This window comes from Neofelis nebulosa, chromosome 13, assembly GCF_028018385.1.
Source record: "Neofelis nebulosa isolate mNeoNeb1 chromosome 13, mNeoNeb1.pri, whole genome shotgun sequence".
Lineage (NCBI taxonomy): Eukaryota > Metazoa > Chordata > Mammalia > Carnivora > Felidae > Neofelis > Neofelis nebulosa.
The window spans coordinates 90,770,212-90,794,497 of NC_080794.1; the positions used below are offsets into that span (position 1 = coordinate 90,770,212).

The 24,286-nt window shown below is 49.0% G+C and overlaps 1 protein-coding gene across 1 annotated transcript in view; it reads right to left on the reverse strand.

Annotated features, from left to right (window-relative positions):
- TCERG1L (transcription elongation regulator 1 like) overlaps positions 1–24,286 on the reverse strand; it is a 197,133-nt gene that overhangs the window by 154,648 nt on the left and 18,199 nt on the right. Inside the window, exon 4 of the mRNA XM_058698155.1 lies at positions 1,065–1,250. Coding sequence (XP_058554138.1) covers positions 1,065–1,250 — 186 coding nt within the window. The remainder of the gene's footprint in view (positions 1–1,064; positions 1,251–24,286) is intronic.

Genomic DNA, 24,286 nt, shown 5'->3' on the forward strand with positions numbered 1-24,286 from the left:
AGAGAATCCCAAGCAGGCTCCACACTGTCAGCTCAGAGCCTGACACGGGGCTCAAACCCATGAACCGTGAGATCATGACCTGAGCCGAAATCAAGAGCCAGACGCTCAACCGACTGAGCCACCCACGCGCCCCACCATTTTACCCAGGTCTTATCACATGCGAACCCAACACTGGAGTAGCAGTACCAGCTCTCAAGATTGAGTCCTTCCTAAAAGTCCTTCCAAATCAATGTTGTTCTTGCCACATTTAAGGGAAGGACCTGAGCCCGCGTCCACGGGTGGCTTGGACACACGGCCCGCTGGTCACCGTTAACGGACACACCTACAGCTGTGACCACACACGGACAACGGAGCTGCAGCCAGCCCAGGACCCGGAGCCCTCCGTCTCCCTCCCGAGCCCCTCAACACGCACCTGGGTTCCGCCGGGGACAGTGGAGTGTCTACCAGCCCCACGTCCGCCTCGAAGACTTTCCGGAAGAAGCACGCAGCCACGGTTAAGGAACCCAAGACCCTTCACGGCCACGCACGCCTCACGGTCAGCCCTGCGCCGCAGGGACCGCCCAAGCCCCCCACCCCTGTGCTCAGAACGAGCCCAGCCGGCAGGCCCGGGGGAAGGCGCGGCGAGCACTGCGCGTCTCGTCTCTGTGTGTCACCGACTCAGACGCTTAGCTAGTTTCCGGGGTGCCGTCTTCCCTTCCTCCCCAGCCCCGTGCACCAAAACTGTAAACCTCCGGGGATCCTGACGCTGTGAGTCACTACGGTAGTCCCCAGAGACCCTTGGTAAAGGGAAGCCTCGTCTGTCCAGACGGAGACTTCGAGCTAGGCTTTACGGCAGAAAAAGCCCCGCTTGGCCTAGCAAGAGCTTCTTCGAAAGAACCAGGGTCCATCTGTGCAATCTGACGACGAGCAGCACCCGTACGACCGCTACCGACTGTCCCTGCCTGGGGGGCCGCGGGCACGGGAGTCCAGGGCTCTGCGGCCGGAGGCAGGCGGCTCCCGCCCGCTCCCCACACCGTGAGCTCTGGACCGGCTCCAGGCGCCGAGCGCCCGTGCTCTGTGCTTACCGGAGAAGGGGGCGGTCCGCAAGGGTATCTTGATGGGGGCCAACGTCAGGAAGTGGCAGGGCTGCGTGCTGGGGGGGGACGGGCCCCCAAGTCCCTCGGGCTCCACAGACAGCACGGCGGCGGCGGCGGCGGCGATGGCAATGGCGGGGCTGCTGCCGACGGGCTTGAGGCTGTCGGGACCGCCACCTGCAGAAGAGGGACAGGGAGGTCAGCCCGGGGGTGCCCGGTGGCCGCCAGAGAGAGGCACCGCCTCATCGGGCCACACTCGAGCGCCCGGAGAACACGAGCAGCCCGCACCCCGTTCTCGGAAGCCGAAACCCCAGAAACACACGGGATGGTTCCCGACCTGTCACAATGTCGACTGGGCACAGAGCACACGCACGCTGCCGTGCGACGTTCAGAGGCACAAAGCCCAGTCACCAGGGGACGTGCGTGCCCTGGACAGAAGTGGCTTTGCCGCGGTGCACGCGCGTGGCACACACAACCGGGGCTGCTGGCGACAAGGTCACAGTGACTCGGAGCCGCGAGAGGGCCCGGGAGGGGCACGGAAAGGCGGGCGGCGGGCCCGGAGCGGGACGCAGCTGTGGGTCGGCGTGGGGAGGCTCAGCTGCTCCCCGAGGCTGCCACCTGCCCAGCCTCTGCGGCGGAGAAACTCGATACCCCCGTCAGCTTGGATGGCTCCTCGTGAGGGGACGGGCCCCAAACCTGGAATTCAGGCCGTTTGTTGTCTGTCCTGACGTAACTGGAAAACTGTGACAGTTTGCTTCTGTCTGTGCCTTTCCTGTAAAGTTTTATTTATCATTTATTTATTTTTATTTTTACATTTACATCCAAGTTAGTTAGCGTCTGGTGCAATAATGATTTCAGGAGGAGAGTCCAGTGATTCCTCCCCTGCACACAACACCCAGTGCTCCTCACAACAAGTGTCCTCCCTGATGCCCCTTCCCCCACGTAGCCCATCCCCCCACCTACCACCCCTCCAGCAACCCTGTTTGTTCTCTGTATTTCAGAGTCTCTTTGTTTTGTCCCCCTCCCTGTTTTTATGTTATTTTTACTTCCCTTCCCCTATGCTCATCTGTTTTGTTCCTGTAAAGTCTTTTGGTCCCTAAAAGAATTGTGGTTTCTAAGAAATATTCTGCAGCTACCAGCTTACATTGATGGTTCCAGTTCTGGAAAGCAGTTTGGAAACATGTTTTTAAAATGTTAATATAGATCACAACTTTTGATCTAATGTTTCCCTTCCTATAACCCGCCCACATGTCCAACGTCTTCAGATAAAGGTTTGTAGTGAGAAATTAGAAATACCAGCAAGGGGCAGGTGGTTGTATAAACAACGGTGCATCCACTCAGTGAGACACTGAACGGTCCACTCAGTGAGACATTCTCACTGTGTGAGAATCACACGAAGAGGAACACTCAGTGCCACAGGGGAAGACCCACAACATGCTCCGTAAATAAAGCAAATTACAAAATCATTTCTATTTCTACACCATTCAGTCAACAAATCTTTATTTGGTTGACTGGATGCCAGGCATATCCTAGCTCTTAGGGACGGAGCAGTGAACCAAACAGATAGAAGACCTGCCCTCAGGGACCACACCTCCCAGGTAGGGACGATACACGGAATACGCTTTCCTTGTTCATTTGCTTTGTGCTACAGGTTGATGGGCACACTGCCGAAAAGTAAAGCAGGGAGAAAGGATTGGGAATTGGTAGGTGGGTTTCATCTTCACACGGCGTTGTCAGGAAGGTCTGCCCTGGGACGGGAACCCACAGGTGACAGCCTGCAGGAGGCAAAGAGGGGACAAACAGGCCAGGGAGAGGAGAGGATGTGCGAAGGCCCTGAGGCAGGCGCCTAGCCATTGTGTTCCAGAAGCCGCAAGGTGATCAGGCAGGTGCGGCGGAGGGGCAGAGATGAGAAAATGTGAGTGGGGGTGGGGTGTGGGGGTCGGCGCGTCAATGACGGGAGGATATGATGCGCAGTGGGGGGCATGCTCTGACTTCCATTTTAATGCATCGTCCCGGCTGCTTCGTTGGCAACAGACAGAAGAGGGCAAGCTGGGTTCTGGCTGCCCTCTGCCAGACCCTCCTGAGTCTGTCTTCGTTTCCGTCTTTCCGTATTTTTCACATTCCCTTTGACGGGCATATACAAGTTTTACAAATTTAGTTTCTATAGAGTAGTTTCCAGTTTATGGAAAACTTGAGCAGCAGGTACGGGGAGTTCACACATGTCCCACTGCACCCGGCTTCCCTATCACCCCGTCTTCTGCTAGCTGCTGCACCCGCTGTCACTGAGGAGAAAACACTGATACGCTGGTATGAAGGAAAGCCCCGGGTTTAGAGCAGGGTGCACTGTTTGTGCTGCACACGTGCGAGTCATAACGCCGCATGCTCCCCTCCACCCTGTCGCACAGAAGGGCCTCACTGCCCTAAAATCCGGTGCTCTGCCTGTTCATCCCTCCTCCCACCCCACCCCTCAAGACCACAGATCATCTGTCTGTGTCCTTTTGCCTTTTCCAGAATGTCTTATATTTGGAACCACACGCTATGTGGCCTTTTTAGACTGGCTTTGTCCACGTATCGACGTGTCTTTGACGTCTGTCTTTTCATGGCCAAGATAGCTCCTTTCCTCTTATCACTGGGCCACATGCCACTGTTTGGAAGGACCACAGGTTACTTACCCATCACCTGCTGAAGGACATCTTGGTGGCTTCCAAGTGTTCACAATTATGAATAAAACAGCTACAAACATGTGTGAGAACGCGAGTTCTCTATTTGGGCAAATACCAAGGAGTGCGCCCGCTGGACCGTGCGGTACGACAACATGTAGCTCTGTAAGAAACCGCCAGACGGTCTCTCAAAGTGGCTGCACCATTTTGCATCTCCAGCAGCAGCGAACGAGAGCTCCTATCGCTGCTCATGCTCGCGGGCCTCTGCTGTCCGTGTTCTTCTGGATCTTGGCCGTTCTGACAAGGGTGTCGTGGTATGTCCTCACTGCCATGTATGGAGTTACAGAAAAAAAACCCAAAAACCACTGTCCTGAATATATGATCTTACTTGATAATAAAAGCCCATTATAGAAACTTTATAAGATGGAGTGAATAAGCGTATCAAAATGTCCCCGTGGCCTCCCCAGCTGAGCACCGCTGGTCTTCTGTTTTGCAGGAAATCAGCAGCTTCCTGGCCACGTGGTCCGGCCACCGTCACAGCGCAAGCACAGCTTTGTCGCGAGCTTTACAAAATAAACACTTCCCCTAACATCAAATGGCTCACCCACGTCCAATTAGTAATCGGGGTCTTGTCTTCCAGGTGCTAGACCTGACACTCCAATTTGCCGTATTCACTACTATCCCCCGTCCTAACAGACATTGCCTCCTGTAAATAAACATGACATAAACGACGGTTTGCCAAAAAAGTTCATTTCTGCATATATTGTTCTAGGATAGATGTTCAGGGTCAATACAGTGTATTTTTGGGTGCATGTATCACTTTAATGAGGTAGTCGACTTTTGTGGAAGTCGACACACTGCAGAGGCCTCTGCAAATGTTTCTTATTAAGTGTGGCTTCTCTCCCTCAGGATCTATACTGTTGAGATGCTCTCACCAGAGGTGTTTAACCACCTATCTGCGCTGCTCAGAGACAGACCTGCTGGTGTGACTCAGCACCAAGTTCCATGGCCTCGGGGACGTGTTGCCTGGCGAATCTGTCTAATAAACTCAACCTGTTCTTTACAATGACGATGACCTCTTAGCAATAAATGGCAAAGCAACTGCTGATGTTCTCAGAGAAGCAGAGGCTAAACGCAAGAGCGTTTTGTAGATGAAAGTGTGGGGACGTTTATACTATCGTGTGATTTTGTTGTCAGGAATAATACGTCGCTTCCTGATTTGAAGCTATACTATGAAGCTCTACTCACAAAAACAGTATGGTACCAGCATAAAAGCAGACAAGTCGGACAATGGAACAGAACCAAGAGCCCAGAAACAAACCCAAACATAAATGGTCGACTAACATTTCACAAGGGAGCCAAGAACACTCAATGGAGAAAAGACGGTCTCTTTAGTAAGCGGTGCTGGAATAACTGGAGAAATGAACCTGGACCCCTATCTTTAAAAAATTTTTTTGATGTTTATTTATTTTTGAGAGAGAAAGACACAGCGAGCAGGGAAGGGACAGAGAGAGGGAGACACAGAATCCGAAGCAGGTTCCAGGCTCTGAGCTGTCAGCACAGAGCCCCACGCGGGGCTTGAACCCACAAACCACGAGATCATGACCTGAGCCAACATCAGACGCTCAACTGACTGAGCCACCCAGGCACCTCTAAATTGTTTTTAATGTCTATTTATTTTTGAGACAGAAAGAGAGAGAGAGACAGAGAGACAGAGTTCAATGGGGGGAGGGGCAGAGAGAGAGAGGGAGACACAGAATCTGAAGCAGCTCCAGGCTCCGAGCTGTCAGCACAGAGCCCGACGTGGGGCTTGAACCCACAAACCACGAGATCATGACCTGAACTTAACCAACTGAGCCACCCAGGCACCCCGGAACTGGACCCATATCTTACACCACTCACAGAAATTAACTCCAAGTGGATTAAAGACAGAAACATAAGGCCTGAAACCATGAACCTAGAAGAAAGCAGATATGTTTTGGAAATCGTACGTAAAGGTCAATCAATGTGAACAAAACCAGCAAGCGGGACCATGTCAAACGGCAAGATAAATCATCAACGAGGTGAAAAGACAACCTGCAGAATGGGAAAAACAGTCATTTGCAAACCGTGTATCTGATAAAGGGCTTATATCCAAAATATATATTAAAAGAAATATAGCTCCTACCACTCAACGGCAAACGAATAAAAATCCCAAATGATGCAATTTTTTTTTTTTAACGTTTATTTATTTTTGAGACAGAGAGAGAGCATGAACAGGGGAGGGTCAGAGAGAGGGAGACACAGAATCTGAAACAGGCTCCAGGCTCTGAGCTGTCAGCACAGAGCCCGACGCGGGGCTCGAACTCACGGACCGCGAGATCATGACCTGAGCCGAAGTCGGACCCTCAAACGACTGAGCCACCCAGGCGCCCCCCAAATGATGCAATTTAAAAATGGCAAAGGATCCCGATGGAAATTTCTCCAAAGAAGATACATGAAAGGCCAACAGGTATGTAGTGAGGTGCCCCACACCACTCATCACCAGGGAAATGCAAACCTGAACCACAATGAGGCATCGCCCGCGCCTGTTAGAAGGGCCATCAACCCCAGATAAGATGGCAGGTGCCGGCGAGGATGTGGACAAAAGGGAGCCCTCCCGCGCTGCTGGTGGGCATGTAAGCTGGTGCGGCCACGCGGAAAACAGTGTGGAAGGCCCACCAAAAACTTAAACATAGAACTACCCTGAGATCCAGCAACCCCACTTCGGGGAATTATCCCCAAAGGTAGCGAAAACGCTAACTCACGGATCTATGTGCACTCATACCCCGACTCACAACAGCCAAGACACGGAGGCCACCCAAGTGTCCGTCGATGGATGAATGGATGAAAAAAATTGTATATAATAGACTGTTAGTCATAAAAAATGAGGAAATGTTATCATTTGTGACAACATGGATAGACTCTAAAGGCATTATTCTGAGATCGTTCAGAGAAAGACACGTGCCACATGATTTCACCTATATGTGGAATCTTAAAAACTACAAAAATAAAAGCAAAAAACCAAACTCATAGAAAGAGATCAGTCCTGTGGCTAAAGAGGCAGGGGGTGGGGGAGGGGGAAGTGGAGGGAGGTGTCAAAATGTAAAACTTCCAGTTATACTATAAACAAGTGCTGGGGACCTCACGGACAGCGTGGCGACTGTGGCTGACAACGATGTACGATTTATAGGAATGTGGTTAAAAGAGTAAATCCTGAGTTCTCATCACACGGAAAAAAACGTTTTCTTTCTTTCTTTTCTTTGTGTTGTCTCTGTATGAGCAGGTGGGTGTTAGCGGAGGCTATCGTGGTGACCATTTCACAACAGATGTAAATCACGCCAACGTGCTGTACGCCTTAAGCCTATACAGTATGTCAATTACTTCTCAATAAAACTGAAAAAAATGAGCCAATCACAAAGGAACACTGGTAAGTTAACCTGAGCTGCCTCTTCAAAACACAAAAACAGCTTGGAAAGATATTTTTTAACCTGCTTTGAATTCACTTGGTTACATATGAAAACGCAACCCTCTCCAGGTCACAAAATCGACTGATTAATATCAGTGAAGTCAGGACGTTAATAACCAACATCGGCAAAATGATGGTCATAATTGGTGCGTGGGATGGAAAGGAGGCCTGGTCTTCCCGCTGCAAGGGTTTGGCCAGGCTCCAGGCGGCGGAGTAACGTGCGAACTCACCGTGTGACACACGAACCAGGCGGCCGGTGTGGGAGCAGAACGCGCAGCCCGCCTCCAGCACGCTGGGAGCGCGCGTGAGCCCGGGCACGCATGCGCGTGCGTGGAGGAGCCCGCGCGGGCGGGCCGCGCATGCGCGTGTGTGAAGGAGCCTGTGTGCGCCTGCACGTGTGTGGAGGAGCCCGCGCGAGCGGGCCGCGCATGCGCCTGTGTGGAGGGGCGTGTGTGCGCCTGCGCGTGTGTGGAGACGTGAGTGCAGGAGCCCAGGCGGGCGGGTGCTGGAGAACGGTTACAGGTGAGCACGTGGTAACAAAATCCCGCGAGCCCAGCTTCGGAAGGCAGTTGGCCGCTTTGTGTTTTTCCTCTCGGTTTCGTTTCCCGCACCCCTCGGCCGGGCATCTACCAAGCATCTCTACCTGCCAGACTGCGCCCAGCTTGCGGCTGGGAAGACGACCGGATGCAAACAGATAAGCGCCCGCAGGTGCCTCCTGCCCGTGGACACCGGCCGGCAGGGGCGCGGAGCCAGTGAGAGCCCCGGGACGCCGGCTGCTCCCCCGAGGAACGCCCCTTGAGCCACGTCTTGGAAGATGAGCAGGCACTGGATAAATCGTGCCGACTGATAATAATTATCATAACTTGCTTTCCCCAAAGGACTGCAGAGAATCCCTTAGTTGAGTAAATAAACAGTGAGATAAGAAGTCCAGCCAAAAGAAAACTGCTAAGCCAGCTAAAAGATAAGCCAGGAATGCTATCCCATAAGGATTACTTATAAAAAAAAAAAAAAAAAATCAACGTTTTAAGCAGAACCGTAATTAACCGTGAGCTCTGCTTGAGGACGGGCTTAGGCGAGTGCAGGCCCGCTGCTGGGGGAGCTCCGGGGGCCAGGCCCTCGGCCCCAGGCTGCTGTTTTATCACTGTTCCCACTGTCTACCTCCTTCTCTGACTCCCAACTTGCAAACGAGCTCTGTTTGCATGTTTTATTCCCAGTAGTCCCTCTTAGTACCGCATGAAGGAGAAATTCTCCTGTCTTTGTGGCCAGAGACAGCGGGGTGGGCGAGGCTGAAGGAACTTCACAAGGGCACCTGAACCCCAGAGCGGGTGTGTCTGACCCGAATACCCCTGTGGAGCTGGCGCCGGGGCCCCGCCTGGCTGGCCATGGGCAGTCCGAGACACGTGGTGGACAGCTGTGGCTGGACGCCTTCCTCCTTTGCTGGCCGGAGCCCACCGGGGGCCACACGCACAGGGAGCCCTTGGTCATGGCTGACACGCTGGCTTACTTAACCCAACACCAGCCTCAGGACCCTGGAGGGCAGGCAGGCTCTCGTCATCAGCTGTGCTCACAGGCAGACTAGCTGCGGACACCCTTCCAGAAGCTTCCTCCCAAACCGGAAGTCAGCCAGCAACTGCGTTTTGCTTTTCTCAGGACTGGACAAGGAAACAAGAGAAAGGCTGGTGGCCGTGGGAGCCGGGACGTGGGAGCCTGACGTGGTCAAGGAGTCTAGAACCAGTGCGGGTACACGTTCTAGGTACACACTCAGTTCGGACGGCGCAGTCTGTCCTGGTCCCCGGGTCTTACCTCTCCTCCAGGCATGCTCTTGGCCCACAGGGCCTCAGCTGCATCCTGCAGACCGAAGCAGGGGCAGGCGGTGCTGGAGGGGACGCACCCCTGCTCTGGGCCTCCGGCCACCCTGCGGAGGGACGCATCACAGCGTCACCAAACACGAAGTTGGGGTTTGAGCCACCGGTGGGCTGCGGAGTAGATACAGGCTAACCGGTTAGCTTCTGCGTCTTCTCGGAACAGGAGGCAGGCAGTGCACACGTCGGGTGTCTGTGAGAGCGCCCGCAGAGGCGAGGGCCCCTAGGTGTCCAGAACACAGAGGGTGCGGAGTAAACAATGGGCGGCTGGCACGTCCTCGGAGGAGGAAACCTCGCCTGACAAATGCCAGCTGCCTCCTTCTCTGAGCTGAGCCACACATTCCAACAAACAAACAATCGTTAGTTTATTATGTCTATTTAGCAAATGATTTCAGCTCCGGTGGAAATCCTTCAGGCGATACATCTACCAACTGGTAATTATTTCTGCAAAAACGACTGTTCGATGAGAGCGGTGACTTCAGGCTCCTGGTGCGTGTGCATGGTGCTCACGGAGGCAAGTCCGGGGACCGCGGCGGGCAGAGGGGAAGGACGCAGGGCTCGGCCTCGAGGCTCCAGCTGCCGTCGCCCTTCCTGGCCCCTGAGAGCCTGGACACTCAGCTCCCGGGAGTGAGGACATCCTCTTAGCAGGATGATGACGGGCTCTGTGTGTCCACATGATAAGCCAGCTTTTCCTGAGGAGCTGAGTCAGAGCTGGGTGGCATTTTGTCTCCTTGTATCGACACTCGGGTGCTATGGTGAATGTGGACCTATAGAGACCCCATCGACATCTCCAATCTCCCCCCAACATTCTGCCTTGTTATCTTGGGGGAAGCTGGGCAGACTCAGGATCTCGGAGTCAAGCCCACAGCTGTGGGTGCAGAACTTGAAAATCCACGGTGGTGCTCTGAGCCCCACACCCCCTGATCGTATGATGAAAGCTGTCCATGGTTCTTGGATCCTGGCACTGAAGGGGCCACCAGCCCAGATGAATTCAGCTCCTTCTCACAGCCACGGGGACCCTCTGGGTCTCCTCCCAAGGAGCTAAAGAGCAGAAGGTGTAGCTTTGACACGTGTGTCTCCACCAGGGACACCTGACGATGGTTGTTCAGAACGTTCACTTGATCCCAGCGCATCCATATGAATGAGCAGCACCCCATCCCCCAGTGGACAGAAGCCCGAATTCCCAATCACTGAGTTAACCCCCCGGGAGCAGGAGCACGGAATTAGGTCTCCTTGCCTGGGTGCTGCAGACGGTACAAGACAAGGACAGATGAGCTATTTAATGCTAACAGGGTGGCAAATTCACTTCACTTTGTGCATCAATTTAGAAATACTAACTTGTTTTATTTTTACGATGTCCTGTAACTTGGTACACAATAACGTGAAAATTCATTTCATTAAAACCAGAGATTGATTATACTACCCCAAAGAACAAATTGCCACTAATACTGGGTAATCTAAATGTCCTGATTGTGGTAATAAACTGAGTCAGGGAAGGAAAGGAGAAGAGAGATCAGGGTGGCAATTTGCTTAAGAAACAACGGACCGTCTAATGGTAGCTTCTACTGAACGCTGTGAGCCCAGGCCTCCTCCGCTCTGGGCCAGCACCTCCCATGGCAGCCGCTCTCTGGAACCCCAGTGCCATCACAGGAAGGAGGTGATGACGGCCGGCCAAGCTGAACCCAAGGGCTGGCTCGGCAGAGCGCCTGGCCTGCTCTGGACTCACTTGCCATCAGAACACCCAGGACCCAGGCACCCCTACCACACACATAAATTCCTTGGAGGCGGGGCCATACCTGTAAGACATGACCAGGTACTGTGCACGCAGTAGGTGCTTACTGGATGCATGCCAATGAAGCGGCTCCAAGACAGCATTTGTCTCCTGAAGGACTCACTCCATAAGTGGCTTAGTGGGTTTCATGGGTCCATACGGACTTGTGAGTCTACTGCTGAGAGGGGCCCGCCCTTGGGGGGCCAACGGTGCACGCTGTCCCTAAAGGCAGCGCGTTTTCCTGTGGAATGCAGTGGCTTTGGTGAAAGATTAACCTTTCGCCTAAAAATAAATGTATTTACATTCCCGACAGGAAGCCTGAGGTTTTGCTGACCTTGAAGCAGGACAAAATCTTATTTGTTTGCACGCCAACAAAAGTTGTGTGAAGGGTTCTTTAATGCGTTAAGCAAAACTATGCTGTTTATCATCAGGCAGCTGTTTCAACCCACTTCACTATGCTCAGCGCACACATGATTTACACTCACCTCTTACCTGACTCATAATATCCCCTGGCAGTCATAAAGCACAGGAAATTATTCTCAGCCCGTGTCTCTCTCTTCAGAGACACATTTAGACAGCGATGCCATCAACCAGCTGACGAGTTTTAGGAACCTTCCTGCTTTGCTGCGTCTATCTTCATTATGAAATTAAGATGATTGAACGCCTCATAATGGAGAAACCAAATACGCCTTTCCCCTCACCACCTGCCACGGTGGTTCTGTCCCCTGAACTTCCCCAGGTAGATGCATGCGGCTGTTCACTTGCAAGACGGCTCAGGAAGGTAGGTGGGGCGTTCACGGACCACGCCAGGGTGACCGTGGCCACGCTGACTACTTTCTTCCTCGCGACCCAAGCGCCGTCCCTAAACACAGCCTCTGGAGCAGGGTTCCGTACACATCCCCGATGACACACGGTACTTGAGAACGAACATTTTAAGACAGAAGCTGCTGCTGCTGAAAGATGCTGCACGGAATTCATGTTTCCGTTACGGCAAAATACGCCACAACCATGTCTGTCCTTGAAGAATTGATACCCCAAGTGAGACGAGAGTCTGAGTTTTCAGAGTCCAGGCGCAGGTAGAAATAAGGGTAATCACAGTTCTCCTCACACCGAGACTGCAGGGAACAGGAGGATTCGCGGGGCCATTCTCAGAACTTCCGCTCCTGCAGCCCACACGCTGACCGCCAAGGACGAAAGGGACTTGAAATCAGCAGGCTCATTACAGAGGTTGTGAAAGATACGGAGGAGGTTTTAGTCCACTTTTGAACCCCGGCCCCTGAATCGCGAGGACCCTCGGTGGCAGGTGTGTGCCCACCCCAGAGCCCCAACAACAGCCCCTGTCACGGAGCCACTGCAGCTACAGGGATGGGCGGCAAGGACCTCCTGCAGGAGGTGAGGTGGTGGCTGGGCCAGATGCCAGTGACACGAGGGCCGCTCTCTGCTTCTTGCCACGAAGGTCGGTGTTCCCCGTGGCCATGTTCATGCACTGCCTTAGCGGACCATACTGAGTACCTCAAGGATGGCCTGCCTCATCTGGGGAGCAGTGGCTAACAGCCAAGGGCAGGGTTTATGGTGCAAAGTCAGGCGCTAGCTGGGCTGGGCAAGGACGTGAGGAAAGGACACAGAGGCCTGGGCACTCTTCCGTAAAAGGGCCGGGCAAGGAGGCTAGTCCCAGAGGTCACATCTCAGCAGATCTTAAGGAAGCAGCAGGCGGTGAGCTACAAGGATTTCTGGAGGAAAGGCGATCCAGGAGGAGGGAATAGCAGTTGCAAAGGCCATGAGGCAGGTGCTTGAAAAGTGGAGGAAGCCAAAGGGGCAGGGGCTTCCTGGGAGGTGGGGAGGAGTGACAGGGTGGGGGGGACCACCATGCACTTTGGGTTTCATTCCCCATGTGGACGGGGGCTTTGCTCACTTGCCAAGGCTCAGGCTGAAGAAAAAGCTAGAAAGCTTCACAGACGCTCCCGGAGAGAAGCCGAGAGAACCAGGCTGCTCAGGAGGCCACGTGCAGTGGCCACTGGCTGCACCCCATCCCACGGGGCCCCAAGGGCTTCGACTGGGGACCCTGACCCCACAACTCCAAGCCTGCGGTCTTGGGAAGGACCTGGGCTCCCAGAGCCTGCATGGGTCACCTGTCTGTAACACACACCTCCTCGGGGTCACATCTGTGCAGTGCAGGCAGGGCACCCCATCCCCACCCCCAAATTATCTCCACACCTGAGCCCCTGGGGTCTTTTCAACACTCACAGCTGACTACCCTGCTGCCTCCAGGCTGCCCCGAGAGAGGCCGTCAGGTCCCTGAAGGCTCAGGCTCTGTCCTGCCACAGGAGCTCTGCCTGGTCACCCCGATGCTTTCCCATGTCCCCCTTCATGATGACCCACCCCCTCTAGTCCCCACACACTTCCCACCCCCTCCCCCACATACCAGACATCGTCAGCTACGCACGCACTTATGAGTTCATCCCCTGAAAGCCTGTCTCTCTCGCAGCCTCAAAGCATAACAGCCAGGAGACCTTAGCCGGCTGGTTTAACAACGCCCTTCCAGAACCTGGTCTGGCCTCACGGTAGCACCAAGTGTCCCCAGACACTGTGGCGTCCACAGAGCCTGTGTGAGGAGCCGGTGACCAGTTCCCCTTATAAAGCGGTATGAACTGCACACAGTTCATGCTCAAGTAAAAACGGGTCATCGTCCTTGCAAGTTTCAGGTGTTGCAAACGTGCTGCCTTCACAAGGGGTCGGAGGGAGGGAGGGGGGACAAAAGGAAGGCAGAGGCAGGCAGGTAAGCAGGAACATGAGATGCTTGGTGCACTGTATTGTCATAACCACCATTCCTACGTGTAAATCCCAGGCATCGCGGTATGCCTTGACTTCTTATGACCAAAGCACTCCCAGGAGGGGCCAAAGAAACTCAGTACCATCATTGGCAGGAGCAAAGCACACAAGCCCCGGAAGAAATGACGTTTGGCGAGATAGATGTGTGCCACGCATGTGACAGCACCCGAAGCAGAGAAGCCCATGGTCACATCAGTCTGGAGTCCATGAAAATTCCCAACAAAGGAGATGGAAAATCAAGATGGACCCAGAAGGAACACAGGCCACCCAGTGTCCTTCAACGGACCCACCTCAACGTACTGAGTCCCCAAAATGATCCAAAGGAATGGAAGGGGGATGAGTGAGTTCAGAGCTTTAGCGGGTCCCCAGTGGCCATAACACCCAAGGCAAACTTGTCTCAGCCCACGTTCAACCTCCCCTTCTGCCTTCCAACGTAGTGGTGAAGCCACACCCTCAGGCGTGCACCCTAAGCCCACTGGAGATTCCCACCGGGAGTCCACTTGGGGGAAGCTTCTCCCGTGTAGTGGGGCCCAGCAGAGCGAGCCTGCATCCCTCAATATTAAGCTGCGCACAGCATCTGCACCTGCACAGGAAGACACCTCTGCACACACCCCCGTCCCCTCTGTGGCTGCAGTGCGTGGAGTCAGCGGCACCTTCACCCGAGGACCCGAGGGCCGTGGAGAAGCCCTTGTGACAAGCTCAGGGTGGGCAGCGGTGGGCCTCACCACCAGAGACTCTGCAGCCAGAGGCGGACCGTGGCAGGCTGTCCTGGGCCCTTTCTTTTCCTTCCTCCGACATAACCGTGGAATCCAAGCCAACCCTGTGACCCCGCCCTTCCTCTCCTCTCTAGACCTTTAGACTCAGTCACAACGTTTCATTCATAAAATGTGTGGTCCTCAGCAGGAACCGTTTCCCTCTTCGTCAAGTCTGCATCAGTGTCTCTGTGCCTCTTTCTTGTGATCTCAACGGCAATCATCTACCGCCAACAGTCGCTAACCTGCTTCCTTCCCTTGCAAACTGTAACACTCCATTCTCTGCATAGTCCAAACCACACTCGGTCTTCCTTTTAATGAATCAGCAGACGTTTTCTGAGTGTCCATTATGTACGAGGTCTCGCAAACACGCGCCTAAAGGACACCGTGCATCCCCCACCCTGCATAATGAAACGTTGGAGGCAGACTTGTCTCTCTTTCCTGGAGAATGAATGCAAATAGGCTAATTAGATCCGAAGAGATTCCAGGTTCATTTCCAATTAAAAAAATCCTCTGTATTGAAGATAACACTACCTGAAGTGAATACTTATTTTCCTTAAAAGAGTGACTAATGTATTGTTTATATAAGAGGCATTCATATTGATGTAAGGAGGAACAAGGAAGTTACAGGTAAAACTCGGGACCACCAGGTCATTATCCCAAGAAGAAATACAAGGGTTGGTCATTGGGAAACACTCAGATATTTATTCTTTCCAAAGGCAGATCTGACTTGACATTCGTGAGGCTTAACCTCCAGAGCGTTCATGCACACAAACTCTCCCAAGCCTCTATCCTGAATTCCTATTAGTGATTTTGTCTTCTCTTCCTTAAAAAGGAAACAAAATTTGCATAAACGTCATGGTCGGAAACACCTGGTCCGCCACTTCTTACCACCTTCCTTCAGTATCTAAAAGTAAATATTGCCCAGTACTGCTGAAAACCCATGTTTCCGCAAAGCTGCTTGGAAAGAACTGATCCCATCCCCCTCTCCTGGAACACACGTAGGAGCCAGATACTGAGGTCTTACGCTTTCAATTTCCTCAGAATTCTAACTGAAATCACATTTACATGAATTCAGCAAATTTAATTGTGAAAACGATGACCATGACTGCAGGGCATCTTAGAAATAGGCATCGCTTTTTAGGAGTCTAGTGCCATTTTCATGTCGTTTGTTTTCATTTATAGTGTTGGTAATACCTAGTAAGCAGAAGAGAACCGATTCCTCATTATAGAAACCAGTGAAAGTAGCCTTGGGTGTCGCACCAGAGAGACTGGGTGTGCCTATCTGAAAACTTTCCACCAAGAGTATTTTAATCGATTCATGAACGTGATACACTAAAATGTCAACAAAATAATGAGCTAGAATGTAAGACCTATGGAGGCAGACCTTTTAATCTTCTTTGTTTACATCTGTCCAGCATTAACAGATGCCCAATCTTATCGACCATGATGAATGGACATTTATGAGAACAAATAATGTATCAGACCATAAAGCAAATCTCAACAAATTTCAAAAGAACTGTTGTTAAATAAGCCACCTGTCTGACCACAACTTATTTAAATTATAAATGAATAACAAAAAGAAAATTGTAAATCTTACAAATTGTAAAATTAATTAAACAGATATATCCTAAAAATCCACGAGACATAAAATTGCAATAAAAATTTATAAAACTGAATGACAGACGTTTACAGATTTACGGGAAGCACTGAAAATGGTATGTGGAGAGAAAGGGGTAGCTTTAAATCTTTTATTAGAAAAGAAGACATAATTATTGTGCAAATATACAACTTAAGGAGTTAAGAAAAGAAAAATCTGAGTAAATCCAAAGAAAATGGAGGAAACTAGAACGAAGGGCAGAAATAAATAAGATTGAAAAATATCTATAGAAAATATCTTTAAAGGGCAAATGTTATTTCTTTGAAGCTCTAACAAAATGGACAAATCTCTAGTGAAATTGAGCAAGTAAACTTTTTTCAAGTAAAGACGTTTGTATGAGCGCCTGCGTGTCTCAGTCCATTAAACATCCGACTCTTGATTTCGGCTCAGGTCATAATCTCACGGTTTGTGAATCTGAGCCCTGCATTGGGCTCTGTGGTGACAATAAGGAGCCTGCTTGGGATTCTCTGTCTCCCTCTGCCTCTGCCCCTCCCTCCCTCTCTCTCTCAAAAATAAATAAATAAACATTAAAAAAATTATATAAAGAGGTTTGTAAATAAGCAATATTCTATGTTTAAAAGGAGATAACTATTAATATAGTATATTAAAACAAAAAGTAAATAGCATAAATAGCTGTATACCAAAACAGTTTGAAAATTTAAGTTCAAGTGTGAATTCTAGAAAATCTATATATAACTTGCCGACCCTGGCAAGAATAAAAAATAGAAAGCATGAAGAGTCTTAAGACCAGTAAATACATTAAATCAGGAGTTTAAAATCTTCCCACAAAGGAAAAGCCAGGACTTTATGTTTTGACAGAAAAGTCCTACAAGTTGTTGCGTTGTTGTTGTTTTTGAAGCATCCGTTTCTAGTGCGAAACACTTCCAGAGAATTAAAGCAGAGGGTCCTCTTCTCAATTTATGCCATGCAAGCGATACAACTTCCACACTAAAACCAGGTGAGTGACAAAAAAACGAAGGTGCAGGAGCACAGATCAACCACCCTAAACAAAAGAATACCAATAATGCAGCGCTCTGTGTGAAAATGGCAATTTGCAAAAAGGAGCTTGGATTTACCCAAGAATGCAAGCGATTTAACATTAGAAATCTTTTTTCAAACTTGATTGATTGACTGATTGAGAGAGAAAGAGTGCAGCAGGGGAGGGGTAGAGAGAGGGGGCAAGAGAGAATCCCAAGCAGGCTCCGCACAGAGCCGGACGTCAGGATCGAAGCCACAAACTGTGAGATCATGACCTGAGCCGAAATCAAGAATCAGACACTTAACCAACTGAGCCACCCAGGCGCCCCAGCATTATAAATCTTTTTAATAGCATGTACTACAATAACAAATTAAAAGAAGAAAAATGTGCTTATGTTAATAGAAAAAGAAAACAATTGACAAAAATTTACTTCTAAATCATGATAACAAGCAGTTACCACCAGCAAATGAGGAACAGAAGGAACTTTCCTAAGCTCAATAAAGGGTAATTAATAAAATCTACAACATGCATCATTGTTAATGGGAAGGATTAAAAGCATCCCTTCAAAACGGGAGCTGCACAGAGCACCTACAATCACGACTAGATTAGTTATTGCACTGACAGTCCTGGACAGCAAAGGTAAAAATAAAAATTCTGAAAGTAGAATTAAAAAGCATGAGAATGGAAAGGAAGAAACAAATCCTTTTCCTAATCATCTTGCAGAGCAAGATGTGGTTCTTGCAAAGCAGTCTCGTGTCCTATAAAGCAAGGCAAAGACTGTGACAATTTGGCTGGAGAAGTCTTTAAGAAGACTGGGGAATTAGGGAAAGTTTATGCTAAATGCCTACAAAATACATATGCACAGTGAAAATGTGAAAATCGTTTCTTGTGGTGCATTTATGGTAAGTAAACTCTGCTTCATCAGCTGGATTTTGAAAAAAAAAAATTAAAGGTAACATTTAGTAATTTACTAAATTATTCCATCACGGAGAAATACATATTAAAATATTAAGTCAGAGTCGAATGCAAAACTGTGGTTATAATATCGCATCACATCTGGCAATGCGGCCACACAGCAGCAGCATTGCTCAGAAACATTCCCTGCAGCCTTGGGTGACTTTTTTTCCTTCCTTCTACATTTTGCTAGTTTCTAAATTTTTCCATACCTAACAAATGTGGATAATTCTTAAGTGGGCAAAAATGAAATATGTTAAAATGAAAGGCAATCCATTTGTGCGTATAAACACCACACACGCTTATTACCTTCTAAATATTCTAGATGTAGGATAAAATTGGTGCCTTAACTGTTTTTATAAGATCATAGACATGGAAAGGTCACATTTAAATTCAAGTTGTTTGCAGAATGGGCATTGAGTAAATTTCCTTGAAATGCTGTCTCAACACCTTATTGAGCAGGCATTCTATAAAATATCCCGACAAATAGATCTCTAAGGCCTCCACAGATACACTTGGTTATTATCTTCCTGTGCTGCCCTGTCCCACACAGGGACATTAGCCACATGAGGCAATCAAGCATCAGCTGGTCTGCACTGAGGTATGCTGTGCGTGTAAAACACACTCGACTTCAAAGACAATATAAAAAAAAAAAGGAGGTAAATACATCATTAATATTTTTGTACTCATGACGTGCTGAAATGACAATGTTCTGGATATGTTGAGCTAAATAAAATTAATTGCTAAAATTAATTTCACCTCTTTCATTATGCTTTTTAAAATATGACTACCAGAAAACTAAAAATCCTATATAAGGTTCACGTTACATTTCCCAAGGGGAATAGTGCTTTTTTTAATTTATTTTTTATTTTTAAAAATTTTTTAATGTTTATTCGTTTTCGAGAGATAGAGACAGAGTGCACACGGGGGAGGGGCAGAATCTGAAGCAGCTCCAGGCTCCAAGCTGTCAGCACAAAGCCCGATGCGGGACTCGAACCCACGAACTGAGAGATCATGACCTGAGCTGAAGTAGGACGCTTAACTGACTGAGCCACCTAGGCGCCCAGGGAATAGTGCTTTAGAATAGGTACCAGCCTATTGAAACTTCCCCTGAGAAGAAACTAGGGAATAAGCATGTCTAAATTAGATCTTGAAGTCCACAGTTATCATGGAATTCTGACACTCCCCTAGTTATTTTCTGAATGGGGATCAGCAGTAATACAATGACTCAGGATCAAATCTGTAACTTACAATTCTCATCTTTAGACAAACTGTTCCATTACTTTGGGGAATGTCACCCACAAATTCAAAGAGTAAATGATCCCAGGATGCAAACCCCTAGTTCTGTAGAAGGAGACGACTTTAATTATTTCATTATCTAGGCAACCTCTCAATTGTTGTTGATGTCTGAATACTTCACCACTGGTTCTAGGGACACAACAGTGTTCATACAGATGGAGCCTTGAAGTACAGTCTAGACACAGAGAAAATATAAAGTGATGACTCAGTCTCCAAGAAGGCACTGTCCCCACCCCGCCTGGAGAAGAATGTCTGCCCCAAGCAGCCGAGAGAGCGCCAGCATCCAGGATGATGGGGACATGACCACTTACATCGATTACTAATGTTACAGTAACAATGCATCTGAGTCTTGAAAGAAGCCCACTTTACAGATGAGGAACACTGAGGATCACGCAGTTAACAGGTGGCAGGTCACCCTCTGAACTCAGGCCATCTGCCATCTGTGATGCCACGTCTCTAACGCAAACTTTCAAGCCACTTATTAGAAGATGTCTTTCAAATGTAAATATTTTTCTGACTTTCTGCCTTTGGCACAATTCACAGGGATTCCTGGCTCTCCCCCCACCCACAGTTTTCTCCGGAACCGGAGGGAAGCATGAACCTACTCGCTGGGTGCGGGGCAGACTCTAAACTGGCCACCGCAAGCCCAGAGTCCCTTGAGGGCTTCCTGTTTTCTGGAGGGTCAAACACATCTGCATCGCCTACTAAAATGCCCGCTTCTCAGTCACAGGAAGGCGGCGTGTTCCCCCCGCCCTCCAAGTAAAGTTGGGGGTCCTGGAAGGTCTACGTGCCTTTCCTCTTGCCGCAGAAATCGCCGGGCCCTGTTGGCACAGGGGCTGCGACGTCACGGCTGTGCTTCCCACTGAGCTGGGCTGAGTCCTGGCCGGCAGTGATTAGTTCTGTGCACATCCTACTCTACCCCCTCGCCCGACCCTGGCACCTGGACATCCAGTGCCAGGGCACGGATCAAGCCGCCCAGAGCAGGTTACCCCGTGGGGATGCCACCTCCAGGGAGTGCCTGTGCTGGCCCCCGGGATCCACAGGGCTGTGTATCCAGGGAGGAAATGAAAGCCATCTCGTTGGGTTCTCCACCTGTCCAAGGCTGTGTGGCAAGACAGAGCCCTGCTCCTTCCCCGGTAGGGCAGGGGCTGAAAGAAAACGTGGCACGGCCATAGCCAGGCCCTTTCTCGGTGGCGCAGATGGGCACAGCTCCACTGTCTTCCTTCTGCGGGGCTCTGCTGAGAGGCCCTGGAAGCAACTCGTATTCTCACGTTCGATGCCATGAAGGAGAAAGAAGCATTCTCGTGTATTTTGTGGCACTTTTCTGATTATAAAGTAATAGCTGCTCATTAAAAATGGAAAATAAAAGATACTCTATAGTTGGATGTCAAAGGTTCCCCCCAATCCAGCATCCAGAAATAAGTATTACCGTTTTGGAGTGTCTCCTCGTCATTTATCAGTGTGTGTGCCAGTGAGTGTGCGTGTGTGAACAGTGCTCTCAAACTAAACTATCCTGCCCACACACTTCAGAACCTGCTTTTAAACCTTTTAAACTAATTTTTTTTAGTTTCTGAACCAAGCTTTTAAAATTTTTTTTTTTTTCAACTTTTTTTTTATTTATTTATTTTTGGGACAGAGAGACAGAGCATGAACGGGGGAGGGGCAGAGAGAGAGGGAGACACAGAATCGGAAACAGGCTCCAGGCTCCGAGCCATCAGCCCAGAGCCCGACGCGGGGCGCGAGATCACGCGAGATCGCGACCTGGCTGAAGTCGGACGCTTAACCGACTGCGCCACCCAGGCGCCCCTGAACCAAGCTTTTAAACTAAACTAAACTAAAAAGCTTTCAAACTAAGCTTCTTAAATTAAAACAAACAAGAACATTCCCTTTTGTCTAAATAATCTTCCAAACAGGATTTTATTCAAGGTTAAAGACCATTTACTTTTTAATACTGATGTATCCTAACCCACTGGACCAAATGTCTAGTCATAGACATGTGCGATTTGATTTTCCTTCTTAGTGGCATAAACAATGATGCGCTGAATCGCTTTACATATATATTTGCTCTTTCTTGAAGAAGTAGAATCATTGGGTGAAATTATATTAACTTTTTTAAAAGATCTGAAGGTCAGACTGCATGACCCATTACATACTAGATTTCGTAGCATTAAGAATAAGGGTACGTCCCACTGCACTATTGCAAACACGGAACAGAGCCAAGGTTTTGAAAGTCTGCGCTAATTTAACAGGAATATTATATTTGGTGGTTTAAAGTTGCATTCCTTGAATTACTTATGAGTCATCCACATACCGCATAATGATCATTGATAATTATTCTCTAAGTCATCTGCTTATGTCTGTTCATTTTTTATTATGTATTAGAATGCCGTCCTATGTAACAATTCTTTTAACACTCATTGCATTGATCTGTATGGAGGTTAGTACCACGTTTTTAAAAACTGATGCAACTTGAGAATAAGAAGTGAAATCCATCTTACAGATCCTTTTTTTTTTTAATTTTTTTTTTAACGTTTATTTATTTTTGGGACAGAGAGAGACAGAGCATGAACGGGGGAGGGGCAGAGAGAGAGGGAGACACAGAATCCGAAGCAGGCTCCGGGCTCTGAGCCATCAGCCCAGAGCCTGACGCGGGGCTTGAACTCACAGACCGCGAGATCGTGACCTGAGCTGAAGTCGGACGCTTAACTGACTGAGCCACCCAGGCGCCCCCATCTTACAGATTCTTAAAAATACATATTTGTCCATCTCATGTGCATATTCCATGATCAACCCTTATAAAACGATTTTCTCACATTCCAAAAAAGTAGTTTCGTTAGCATTGTGTTACATCCACAAGCTAACGTGAGAAGAACTGATCACTTGGCCACGTTCCATCTTCCCATCCAAACACATAAGGAGTCTCTCCAGCGAAAAATACCATTTTCAGTTTTCTTTGTTTAGAGTCACACACAGGTGAAGATTCTGAGTCATCTGCCCATGTCAATGGCTCTCGATGGCTGTGTGCAGGTACTTGATGCATTTTCCACGTGCACTTGCCCACAGCAGCCTCTAAACAACTATTAATATGTAGGAAAAATATTGTCTTTTGTATGTTTGCATTTTATCCATCTGTCTTGCTGAACTGCCCTTCTAGTTCTCCGTTTTTAAGCTGAATGTCGTGAGTTTTCAAAATATTAAAGCGTATAAACTTCGAGCGGTATTTCGTATTTGTGTTTCGTTTCTTATTGCATTGGCTGGGACTTCCAGCAAATAGTCAAAAGATAAACAGGGATCGATTACCATGGGAATAACGGTGATGTTTGCCATGCGATATGGCAGTTTTTAGATAAACATCACATATCGTGTTGAGAAATTACAGTTCAGTTTTTAGTGTTCTCACTTTTTAAATGGTTGTTGAGTTCTATCAAACAATACATCTTCCTAAAATGCAGTTAAAGAATATTTTTTTCTCATTAAACCTACAGACATGACGTTGTTGCCAACGCCATTACTATACAATTTCCACAACCATGAAATGTGTTCCACTGAATCCTGGCAGATGTTATTGTTACTATACTGTTACATTTTCAACAATGCTTTTAGGATTTTACAGCCACCTTTCCAACTGAGATCTGTCCAAATCATTTATTCCCTTCTCTTTTTTTTTTTTCCCTATTTTTGAAAAACATTGGTGAAATGGGTGGCCGACTTCATAATCTGTCAGCATCTTACCATTTTCTACATTCTGAAACAAACTCTGTATGAGGAGAAGACCCTGGCTGGAGTCCGGGAGACTTTACAGGTCACACCTGGGGGTGCCAGGCTGCAGAGAGAGACAGGTGCAGGGAGCCGTGAGGGCGAGTGTCTGAGCACCTGTCCTGGGGGCTGTGACCCAGGCTACCCCACCCTGATCCGAGTTGAGTAGCTCATTGCATCCCAGAAAACAGTTCATCTAATTATTTAAAAACTACTGGTATTGAGCAGAAATGTTTCCACCTAATCTGTTTTTTTTCTGACCATGGGTGGGGCGTGCTTTTTAAAATCATTTTATTTGTTTTTAAAACTACAAACGTATGCCTTTATTTTTATCATTTGCTTCCTCACACTTTCCCTATTTCTGTCTCCCTTCCTGCTGCCTTGACGGAAGGCGAACTGATGCTGGGCTCTCCGAGCCGCACGGCCGTCACACCTACCGCTTCTCATGCGCACACATCGTGTGTGGTCACTGCATAAAGCGTTTATTTTTGTAGCACTGATTCCTGCTTTATTCATTTATTTTTGGGTGGTGTCTTCACTTCCCGGATGCTGGGGGTCTCCTTACAGTTCACCTTCGATTTTCAAGTTCGATGAGAGTGACAGGCGGGTGATGTGCACAATCCCTCTTGTAACTCCCTCAGGTGTGCTTCCGGGTGTCATTTTCTTGCTCTTTTTCCTTTAATTTTTACGATGAAAACTTTCAAACAGTGATACAATAGAGAACAGTGTGACGAACCCCAGGGCCCCAGGGCCCCACAAGTGTCAGCTCACGGCAGGCTTTAGACCTGTCCACGCTCACACCCCAGCCACCCCAGCCCCACACCCGGAATCTGATCCGGTAAACCCACGACTGGCTTCAGCTCCGCCCACATGGTGTAACAGGTATCTCTCAATTAGAAGGTTCTTTTTAAAAGCATAAGCATGGAACTCTTATCACACCTACAAATTACCAAATTAACAATAATCCCCTAGGGGCGCCTGGGTGGCTCAGTCGTTAAGCGTCCCCGACTTTGGCTCCGGTCATGATCTCGCCGTTCGTGAGTTCGAGCCCCGAGTCGGGCTCTGTGCCGACAGCTCGGAGCCTGGAGCCTGCTTCGGATTCTGTGTCTCCCTCTCTCTCTCTCTGCCCCTCCCCTGCTCACACTTTGTCTCTCTCTCTCAAAAATAAAAATAAATAAAAATAAAAACATTAACGATAATTCCT